This window comes from Cyprinodon variegatus, unplaced genomic scaffold (genome assembly GCF_000732505.1).
Source record: "Cyprinodon variegatus isolate N-32 unplaced genomic scaffold, C_variegatus-1.0 Scaffold510, whole genome shotgun sequence".
Classification (NCBI taxonomy): domain Eukaryota; kingdom Metazoa; phylum Chordata; class Actinopteri; order Cyprinodontiformes; family Cyprinodontidae; genus Cyprinodon; species Cyprinodon variegatus.
In genome coordinates this window covers 159868-171284 of record NW_015150963.1, presented here as the reverse complement: position 1 = coordinate 171284, position 11417 = coordinate 159868, and the positions used below count along the sequence as shown (strand labels likewise).

General features: G+C 39.2%; 1 protein-coding gene across 1 annotated transcript in view; it reads left to right on the top strand.

The window, feature by feature from the left end:
• Window positions 1-705: 705 nt before the first annotated feature.
• LOC107094879 (oocyte zinc finger protein XlCOF6-like) overlaps window positions 706-11417 on the top strand; it is a 14149-nt gene continuing 3437 nt past the window's right edge. Inside the window, exons 1-4 of the mRNA XM_015390759.1 lie at window positions 706-1270; window positions 3092-3423; window positions 6120-6198; window positions 6264-8602. Coding sequence (XP_015246245.1) covers window positions 868-1270; window positions 3092-3423; window positions 6120-6198; window positions 6264-7846 — 2397 coding nt within the window. The 5' untranslated portion in view covers window positions 706-867 and the 3' untranslated portion in view covers window positions 7847-8602. The remainder of the gene's footprint in view (window positions 1271-3091; window positions 3424-6119; window positions 6199-6263; window positions 8603-11417) is intronic.

The following is an 11417-nucleotide window of genomic DNA, read 5'->3' as shown; positions in this document are numbered from 1 at the left end:
TTTTTATTTCAGGACTGGGGTCTGTTCAACTTTTACACAACTTAAAAAAAATATTAAACAAGCAGTAAGTTTTTCTTATATGTTTGAGATCAACTTCAGCTTTAAAACACATCAAAACCAAGCAGAGGAACAGACTGGATGTAGAGAACAGCCTGCGATCGGGGTTTTTCCCACCAACTGATCAAGGCACACAGGTGTCATTAATGAGGAAAACAAAGTAAAAAAAAAAAAAAAAAAAAAAAAAAAAAAAAAATATATATATATATATATATATATAACAATTTTCAGTAATTTCTCGAGTTTTAATGTTAATATAGAGCAGTTACTAAGAGGAGCTTCAATTTTATAAAGGCAGATTAGTAGTGTGTATAGTGTGTTTTTATTTTGTATTTATTTTTATTCCTTGCATTCCAGCATATTCATGTTTTGTTTTTGTTTTTTTGAGTTGGAAACAATAACATGCCAAAGAATTAAATGCTCAAGTTACAAAGATTAAATTAAATAGTTTTTATTTAATTATTTGTTATAGTAAGTTCTTCAAAAAAAAAAGGTTGGGAACCACTGCGCCAGTAGAACTGAAATTGAAGTCAAATTGCAGAGATAAATGTATACGACAGGTGGCAGTACAGCACAATAATGGCAGGTGTCGTTAATTACCAACGAAGAAGAAGCGGAAGCGGAAGTGTAGTGCGGAGGTGTTTCACAGTTGCACTGTTTGTCATTTAGAAGATCCAACGGTTAATGGTAAAGCTGAAAACATGTTTAGTTATATTTTAAGTTCGCTGGAATCCGATTCAAGGTTTGTCATGTAGCTTGAATATCTCTCCAACCCAACATCCAGAGATCTGAATTAATATTTTTGAGGAAATGGAGGCGCGCTTCGGGAAAGAATTGGCGTCTGCGGTGGAAGCCGCTCTCCGAGCGGCCGTGTCCGTTTTCAGCGACGTGTGGGCCGAAGAGGCGCGAAACTCAGACCTGGAAGAAGGGAAGTTGGGTGAAATCCAGGAGATAGAGAGATTCCTGGTTGCTCAGATCCAGAAAGTGTTTTCGGAGCTGTGGGAGGAAAACGAGGCTCTGCGGGCCAAAGTAGAGCAGCTGGAGGATGTGCTGCAGAGGAAAGCCGGGCGGCTGGAGCAGGAGCTGGAGGCCAGAGTGGGTCAGCTGGGCAGAGACATGGAGCTGCTGGAGAAGGAGCTGAAAACTATCAGCGAGGCCCCCAATAAGAGCCAACAAGAAGGGCCTGGACATCTGGAGGACGAGACAACAACAGGTGAGTGATCCGCCTGTCAGTAGACTCCTATCAATGGTTCCTATGCTGATTCACAATATCAGTTATTTATGGGGAAATAATGTTTTAGGGAAGACCAGGTGATTGCATTCAGTCATTTAACAACTATGGATGAAAATGACAACACATAACTGATTTACTGTTATGTAGGAAATTTAGTTATTGAAAGCCCTACTTAAAGTTCAGTTTGACTGCATTAATAAAGGCCTTTCCTCCTGGATTCCTGCATATTTGCTGCAAACAAACCAGATCTGTTATTCCAGTGTATCTCCTTTTTATGGAATTAAAGTGAGCTATAACTTACGGAAGAGGATTTAAAAAAAAAAAAGTTAACTGATTTTTAAATATTATTTCAGTTTAATAAGGTTTAATATTTAAGTTAAATATTTAATATCTCAGAATTCTGCCTTTGATCTCAGAATTTTTACATGTCTGAGGGGTCCCCGGTGGATGGAAGAGTGTTTATTAGCAGAATTCTGTATTAGAGCTAGAAATCTAAGAAATAAACTCAGAAATCTGAGAAATAAACTCGGAATTCTGAGATTAAAAGTCAGAATTCTGACTTTTTTCCTCATATTATACTGAAATAAGTTAAAAAAAAAAGTAATTTTTTTTTTTCCAGTGGCCCTAATCTTCTTCCGTTATAACTAATGACGTGTCAAATCAATACACTGATTTTCTTGTTGGGCAAAATTATCCGCTTTAACAATGGATTTCCGCTTGCAGGTGGCAGGGAGCCCTTATCAATATCTCTAGCTTATTTGTTGAAAGCCAGAATGTTGCTGGAAATCCTAGATAAACATTGCATGGAGGTGGGCAGCTAGTGAAGTTTAAAAGAAAAACATTTATGGAAAAATACCAGCTAATGGTAGAATGTGAGAGAAGACCTGATTACATGGAGTTAGTGCAAGCAAGTAGCTCAGTTAGTGGCTTCATATAAGGAAGAGCCATGACTAAACAGATAGTCATTGACCAAAGAAACATAAACATCTTGTCATCATCGACACAGTTAGATCTTGGTGTTTCAAAATAAGGAGTTTTGGGGGTTTTTAGTCCAATTTTTCTGACCAGAAACAAAAATGCTTGAAACTAAAGAACATGGAGCCGTTTAACGAAGCACATTGAATTTTATTCCTTTTCAGTCATTTCCTTTCCTTGAATCCACTTGCATTGGATCATTCTATTATAGATCTACTTCTTTATGCGTCTCCTGGTTGATGTTCCTAATATAACCCTTTCTAATACAGCCTGTTTATTTAGGGTTGTGTTCAATCATTTAGATATTTTTTTTTTCAAATAATGTTTTTCAAAAAAGGTTAATTCTATGGATTAAAAAGAAAATCGTTTCAAGAGAAGCAGAAGAACAGAATTTTTTAAAGAATGTCATGTAGCCTAGTTATTTATGCATTTCCTGTCTGTTCTGCTGATTTAATCAGTAGTTGGACTCCGGTGACTCAGATTTAGCCCCTGATATGATCTTTATCAAACAGTCGCTTTTCTCGCCTGGCTGCTGATCTTCCCTTCCTCTCTCTCTGCCTACTGTCTCTGTTTTATTGGTTCACTTTTATTCTTTTTTTTATTTTTTTGTAGATACCCCTCTGGTATCTCATTTGGTGCAATTAAGTCCTAAACTATTCCCAGTGTTATTCCGATCAGAATGCAGAGTCCTTTCGTGGTTAATCCCGGGCTAAAACATTGAAGCACGTCTTAACATGTCTTGGATCCCATGATTCAAAGTTTTTACATCAAATTGTGAGCTCTTTTTTTTCCCTTAACCTGTTTCCCTCCAATCTTTAGTCTCAGGCGGATCTGCAGCCCCAGAATCAGATGAGAAAAACTTCCCCCTGACCTCTGAAGGCTCAGAGGTCATCCCCTCTTCCCCGGATCAGTCAGTGACCATCTCCACCCCTGCAGCAGCAGCTCGGATGGTGTTTGTCGGCTCGCTTCCCTCCGCTGCCACCGTCCTGCTGGTGGGGGCCAATGAAGTGGTCACCCAGACCTTAATGTCTACATCAGTGGTAACAGAAACAGAAGTATTGGAGCTGAGACCTGGAACTCCTCCTGAGTTCATGCCGGAAGACGCTGCCAGTCCCGCCTCCAGTAACCTCGGTGTTCTGGACTCTGCAGCAGAAAAGGTGGAGTTTTTACAGTTGAACAGAAACTGCTTCCAAAAATAAGGCCTGTGTGAAAACGTTAATGAAAAGAATTTCTGATTTCATTACAAACAGTAGATTTAAATATCCAGTCATCAAATGTAATGGAAGATCATTTACAGACTACAACTCCAAGTTATATTACGGTAATTAAGTGGCTCCTTTATATACTGAATACAAAAAAAATTTTTTTTAGATTTTTTTTTTTTTTTTTATAATAGAAATACTTTGCATGTTTGTGGAACATGTCAAAAGTATTTAAAGTAGAAAAAAAGTGTTGCTCTGTTGTGTTGAGGATGAGGTGCTTAAAGGGATTTGGGGCGGGTTTTTTTTTAATTGTTTAAAAGACCCGCCCTCTCTACCTTAAAAAAAATGCACATGCACAACCCTGTACACACTCCTCAGCGGATGCCTATTAAACGCATGGGAGAGCATGCTGATGCCCATTTCTCCTCGTGTACGCTCTGTTTAAAGTTGCTCTTCTCGTAATTCATATAAGCTTAAGCTGGGCTTACACTGTGCAATTATTATTGTTATTTATTTATTTTTTTCTCTTTTCGGGGCAACTTTCCATTCGTGAGAGAATTTTTCGATCATGCTGACTTTCATCTTGATCGTGCGTCATGTAGTGTACAGACGGTAATGAGGGGCGATCAGCCTCTCACGACCAACTCCCGATCAAGAGACGTGATGTCGGGAGAAAATAAAACATGTTTGATTTTCGGTCGACTATCGTGGGCAAATCGCTCAGTAGGCATGCGCAAGGATTTTTCTTCGTCGTCTCAGAAGAAAACATAAAAGCGGGTGTGCGAGTTAAATGGGAGTTCTTACTATAAAATTGACAGACCGTAGTAGCCACGTTTGCTCAGCCATGCCTTTGTCCAAACACGTTGCTGCCTTTTCTTTTTAGGGCTTTCAGAACAAAATTGCACCAATTGCCAAGGCAACGCGTTTCACTCTAGTGAGCTTCATAATCCTCTTCTACTTGTTTGTTTTCCAGATAGACGAGTCAGAGTAGCACCATCTCACTGTGGAGTCCGACGTGGTTTTTAGACGTAGAGTGTGAGCAGGTAGATCGCATCATCTGAGCGTTGTGCTGCACAGACATCCTGAGCTGCAGCTTCGTGCAACAATTGGGTTTATTGTGTCTGAACGTCCACCCTAACCCCTAAATCCCTCAATCACTATATAGGGTGGGGACGGTATAGCGGACTTTATAGCAAACTCAGTTAACTGACCGTTTGGACAGATGATCACTGCTTGTTGGTTATGTAACTCCTCCTCCACCTGCGGCATCTGTTATTAATCACCGCTGTCGGGTAGCGACAGCCTATGGCGACAGTGGGCCGCTGTGACAGCAAATCCCATAATGCTTTGCAAGGAGAGCTCTCTGTACAAAGCAGTCCGGGATATAACTGCCTCTTCTGAGGCCTTTCTTTTCTTGTCTTACACTTCGTTGACACTTTTACTCTTACCAGGGTTCCGTGGGTCATTAAAAATCATTAAAAGTCATTAAATTATTATTTTTTTAATTAAGGCCTGAATTGGCATTGAAATTAATTAAATGTGATTATTGTGACATTTAAAATGCTTTATATAAAATAAAATAAAAATTAGAAAAACTATTTCGTCAGATTTCTTGCAATATATTTGCGCAGAACTGCTTCTGGTTGATCGTAATGCCTTATGTTCGGAAAAGAAGCTTGATGCGAAGAAAAAGGCTAGAGAATTGTAAACTAATTTCAACAAAAAAATGGCTGGAAATCAAGGAATTCAGAACACGGCTGCAGTCTGTCAACGGTAAAGATGACGAAGGATTTTGGCGTGTATATATGAGAGTCATGGGTACTTGATGATGGTGCGGATGTGCAGAAAAAGATGGCTAACAGGACAAACACGTAGAACGGCCTTATGTAAACATATCACCAGACTGTAGGGGAACCAATTATTTAGATGATCCACCAGGAAAATAAAAGATCGTCCTCTAAACCTTCAAGTCATGATTGTCGAGATAGAATATAAACACTTGTTTGGTTTATAGATATATAGTTAGCTTATTGTCATAAAACCTGTAGGCCTCGAAGTTTAATGCATTGAAATATCATACCTGTAAATTAATAAACTGGTTTAAGGTTGTAGTCAATTTTATTTTAGACTAACCTTTTCTGTTTAAAACAAAAAACAAAAAAAATCTGGATACATGTCATATCAGGACTTTAAACTTTTAAACTTGCAATAAGTAAAAAAAATGATGCTTTTGTTAAAACTAAGGAAATGAGTAATAATATGAATACTAAAACATGATGATGATGTGTTATTAATGATAAAGAAGATAATATTAAAGGTAACATAATTAAAGTTATAGGAGACTGATTATTATTGCAGCAATGAATGGAATTATTATTTTAAATGATTGAAGCAACAGATTTATGCTGAGGGAAACCTGAATACTGGCTCTATACTTTGTGCATTAACTTCTGCTTTTCATTTATTTTATTTTTTTTCAAGTTTTTGAAAATATTTTTTAAATAACTGTGATTAATGATGTAGTAACTTCCTTATCTATGATTTTCATATTCAATAGAATGAAGACCTTTCATGGGTTCATGCAGTTTGTAAAGAGAAAAAAAAATCTGTTTTATTTGGACTAAATTCTTTTAAATCTGTTCCCTTTACAGATGCCTCAGAAATCACCTGAGGAGGAACCGTCTGGAGGTACAAAGTGTGCTTCGAGGACGGCTGATAAAACTGAAGAAGGTATGGCTGTTAGCTTTTAATTAGATGTTGGGTGGGCTACTAATTGGCTTCATCTTCTCTTTTAGTTTCATCTAACAACACAAATGAGGAGACACGGTTCCAGCCAGACGGAATGCAGGGGAGAAGCCTGAGGAGAACGGCCTCACAGGCAGGAAAGCGCTTCTTCTGCGAGCATTGTGACACTGGTTTCCACTGGAAAGGAGACCTGAAGAAACACATGAAGTTCCATAAAAAGCCTTTTCCTTGTGAGCAGTGCAGCAAAAGTTTCACAGAGAGCGAGGCTCTCGAGAGTCACCTTCTGAGTCACGAGTCCACGAAGGCCACGCTGCCGTTCCCCTGTCCTCATTGCAAGAGGTCGTACAAGAAAGAGGAGTCGCTTCAGAACCACCTCCAATGCCACCAGACGTCAAAGACGCCGAAGCCTTTCCCTTGCGATCAGTGCAACAAATCGTTCAAAGCTCAGCAGTCTCTGGAAAACCACCTCCTTCGCCACGAGAAGTGGAAGCAGCAGTTCAAGTGTCACTTGTGTGAGAAAACCTGCAAGACGGCGGTCCAGCTGAGGTCCCACATGGCCGTGCACTCAGAGGAACGGCCGTTCAGCTGCGCGACGTGCGGAAAAGAGTTCAAGAGCAAAGACACCCTCCGCTTCCACCAGATGGTCCACACTACCTCCAAAAAATACAAATGCACCATGTGTGAGGAGTCCTTTAAGTACGCCCACTCACTGACCGTACACAAGAGGAAGCACACCGGAGACAGTCCGTTCGTCTGCGACGTCTGCAACAGGTCCTACAGAACGGGCACGGCTTTGAAAAGACACAAGGTGATTCACACGGGGGAGAAACCTTTCACCTGCCACATTTGTGGAGCGAGGTTCAACCTCAATAACAACCTGAAGAGGCATCTGCGCATCCACACAGGCGAGAAGCCGTTCACCTGCAAGGACTGCGGAAAAAGCTTCTCGGACAACAACAAGCTCAAGTCCCACATGCTCATCCACGGCGCCAGGAAGCCCTTCATGTGCGACCTCTGCGGGAAGACCTTCCTCTTCAACTGCAGGCTGCAGATGCATCAGAGGTACGTCCACGCCGACAACTCCCACGGATCGGACAGCGTTTTCCAGAACAGACGGCCCAAGTCGCTGGTCAAACCGTTCAGCTGCAAAACGTGCCTGAAGGGCTTCAGCGCGGCGTGCTCACTCAAGCTCCACGAAAAAGGCCACAGCGAGCACAAGGAGTTTAACTGCAGCATCTGTGGGAAGGCCTTTCACAACAAATACTCCTTCAGCTACCACCAGCGCAGCCACTCGGGGGACAAGCCCTTCATCTGCGACGTTTGCGGAAAGAGCTTCTTCCACAGCGCCAGCCTGAAGCAGCACGAGCGGATTCACACGGGCGAGAAACCCTACAAGTGCGACCAGTGCGGCAAAGAGTTCAGGACGGATGGAAACTTCTACAGGCACATGAGGATCCACACGGGGGTGAAACCGTTCGAATGCAGCTACTGTCAGAAGAAGTTTCACCAGTCCAATCAGCTCAAATCCCACCTGCAGGTTCACACTGGCCAGAAGCTCTACTCGTGTCAGCAGTGTGGGCGGGGCTTCTCCGATTCAAGGCAGCTCAAGAAGCACAGCTGTGACGTTCTGTAGCGTCAAACTGGGTTCTCATGTGGGATTGAGCTTGAACAGATCTCTATTTTAATAAACTTGATGATTTGAGCAGTAGTTTCATAGCACCAAAGGGATGTTTGTTGTTTTTTTTTTTAACATAACTGCTACTCTGCAAAGGCATGTCATCACAGTTAATATTTAAGTGATAAATCACAAACCATCCAAATACATCTAGCCAGAGGCAGCATGAAGTGGCATTTGAAACTGTGTTTGAGGAAACTTTTTAAACATTAATCTTACCCATTTATTGTTGCAGTTCTCATCATGGATTCAGAGCTGTTCTTTCAACTTTTAAGAATTTTACAGTGAGCTGGAGTTTAAGTGTAATTTATTTTCCTAATTCATTACGAAAAACAAAACATTGGTTTCAAAACTATTATTTTTGTAAAAGAAAAATGAAAGCTTTAAATGATTTGTAACATAGAGTTCTCTGTGACATGACAGCAAGTATATTTCTTCCAAATGTACAGATTTTTGCCGATAAATAGATGAAATGGAAACTTTTATTTTGAAAAGATTTTCCGGATTTAATTCCATTTCCGGTAGTAGGGTCCTGGACTAGCTTCATGTTTAACTGCCAGGTTATCATAATAAAATAAAGAATTAAAAATGGGTGAAAGCTCTGTTTTTCTCTCCCAAGTGAAAGCCATTATAAAGATTATTTTATCGACGGCGGTTGATGTTCTCGATGTTTCACACGAAGGAGAAAAAACGAAGCAAGTTTGGAGAAGCAAGGTGGGTTTACTGTTTAATGGTCGCATCTGTTCAGATGGAGACAAACACAGTTCGACTAGTTGGGACAGAGAATGTATCTAGAAGGAGATTGGGTCGACAGAATGAAGACACGAGCGGTTACAAAGATGGCGGACATGTTTACAAAGAGGCTAAAACTCCGGGGTATTTATTGATTTACGGGAAATATTTGAGCCTTGTTTTATTATGTTAAATACAACCAGAAAAGAAAGGGTCACAGTAAAACATCCGGTTCCTGCGGAAGAGAATTACGGCCACTGAAAAAATAAAGTTAACTTATTTTTAAATATTTCAGTTTAACATGTGAAAAATGTCAGAATTCTGACTTTAATATTATAATTTTGACCTTAATATTTTAATTTTGACCTTAATCTCAGCAATCTGAATTTTTTCTCAGAATTCTGAATTTTTTTCTAAGAATTCTGAATGCCTTTTATCAGAATCCTGACTTTAATCTCAGAATCCTGACTTTAATCTCAGAATTTTGAATTTCTTTCTCAGAATTCTGAATTTAATCTCAGAATTCTGAATTAAATTCCTCTTCCGTAGGTCACAGAGGCAAACAAATGTTATGGATTTTAAGCATTTTGCGGTCCTTGAAGGAGTTTTAGGTGGCCCACCATCACAGTTCAAGTATGGCTTAAATTAGGTTTCCAAAAGAAATACTTTTTTTTTTTAGGTTTTTGTTTCAAAACATCACAGCAGAGTAAAAACCTCAAAATGGGAAATTCAAGGCACAACAGACTTTTTTCTTTTTTTTTTATCCCATTTGATCAGTTTTGAGTTTAATTGGAAACAGAACAACAGACATTGTATTACTTTTATATTACAATTAACTTTGACAAGCCTATTTATTAAAGATTGCTTCATAACCTGAACATCCATACAAAGAAATCTAAAGGTAATTTTCAGTTTTTCTTTTTGATCGGAAACAGCTGGAAGAGTTAGATTTTAAATCTACAATGATTGGCAAATCCTGCTTTTACGGAAATCAAACAAGGCTATGGACAACATGGTGATACAATCTAAGAATCAGCCTTTTTATATTTCCCTTTTTTTTCCATTTAAGTATTGTGTGGTTGGTTAATTTTTAACCAGGTAAAAACTAAAAAAGAAATGAATTTCATTGCAATTGAAAGAGAAATAAATGATCTGTGATTTGTTTTGCATGCTCTGAACCTGTAAAGGGTTAAATGATTTAAAATAGAGCTGATATAAGCCAAAAGAAGATAATTCTAAGATAGTTCTGTAGCGAGGGGGGGATTTACCATTAGGCAATACTAGGCAGTTGCCTAGGGCCCAAGTTCCTTGGGGGCCCCATAAAACTCTGTTTAGATGTATGATGAATACAACTATTTCTTATTTGTGCACAGTAATTATGTTTTTGATAAACATCCTTTTGCTAAAATGCCATCAGAACGCTTATAATATTGTGTCTCAGCCCCGCCTTCAGTGTCCACCATATTGGATCAGTCCATTTGCTGCATATGTTCAGAAAGGTCCAAACAGACATTTGAAAACAAACCATGCGAAGAGCAGTGNTTTTCAGACCCCTCTAGAGGTTTTATTTTTATGTAGTCCAATTAAAACATCGCTAGCGCCAAATCTAGCTACTTTTTTTCTACTACTTGAGACAGCAAACTCTGCTCTCCAGAGCAAATAGATTGGTAACCCCGCCTCCTGCTCTTGTCTATATTGTCTGCTGTCATAATTCATGCAGCTATTATTTCAGAAAAATGGAGAACAGATAAGCAGATCATGGCTTGTCTACAGTGATAATAAGGACTCATATTGACTTTTGCCATTTCCTTTTTGGAAACAGGAAGGAGCAACCAGCTAAGTGTGCTTAGTGCTTGAGACAGCATGAAAAGTCAGCGGAGTACAAAACATAGAGAGGAAAACAACAAGAAGAGAGGAACAAAACATAGAAAAAATAATGTATGTCTATTAAAATTCTTATATCCTTATAACGGGTCTCTTTTTTTGTTGTCTTTCCAGTTCAGAGGCCCCCCTGCCATTCTTTGCCTAGACCCCCAAATTTCCTAAATCTGCCCCTGCCTGTAGCGCAAACCTCAGTTTTCAGCTTTGGGCTTCATTAGTTGTGGAAGCTTCAGATAAAACTTCTCAATCAGGTTAATTGGCCCCAAATACCACAACTGATCCTAAAAGATGCTGGAATTAGAGTCTGGATATTCTTGATTCTTTTTGCCATCTAGCTCAGTGATTCCCAACAGGGGGTACTCGTACCCCTAGTGTTCCGCGAGTGCATTGCAATAGGGACATGAAAATATTTTATTTCTTAGGGAGTAAAAGAAAATTGGACCCAGTTGAAAAATTAAACAAGCATTTATCAACCGAAAATACTGATTTCTCGGAGTCCAACTTCACCTTTAACTCATCCAAACCAAGCAGAGGAACAGACTGGATGTAGAGAACAGTCTGGGATCAGCTGTTTTTCACGCTGAGATGTAAGAGCTCATCAAAGCAGCTCAGATGTCTTGATGGGGGAAAAAAAAAGTAAAACAAGTCAGTCTGACTGTAATTTTTTTTTCTGTATTTTATTTCCATGTACTCAAAGGAGATCCAGTTTTATAAATACAGGTTTATAATATATTTTATATTTATTTTGATTCCCTACTAACTTCCAGGCAACATATTTATGTTATTTTTTATTTGAGATGTAAAGAATAAAATGCCTAAGAATTAAATACTCAAGTTAAAAGATTTAGTAAAATAGTCTTTATTTCACTTATTGTGAGACCAGTCTGAAGAATAAACTAGAATATGGTATTTAGAT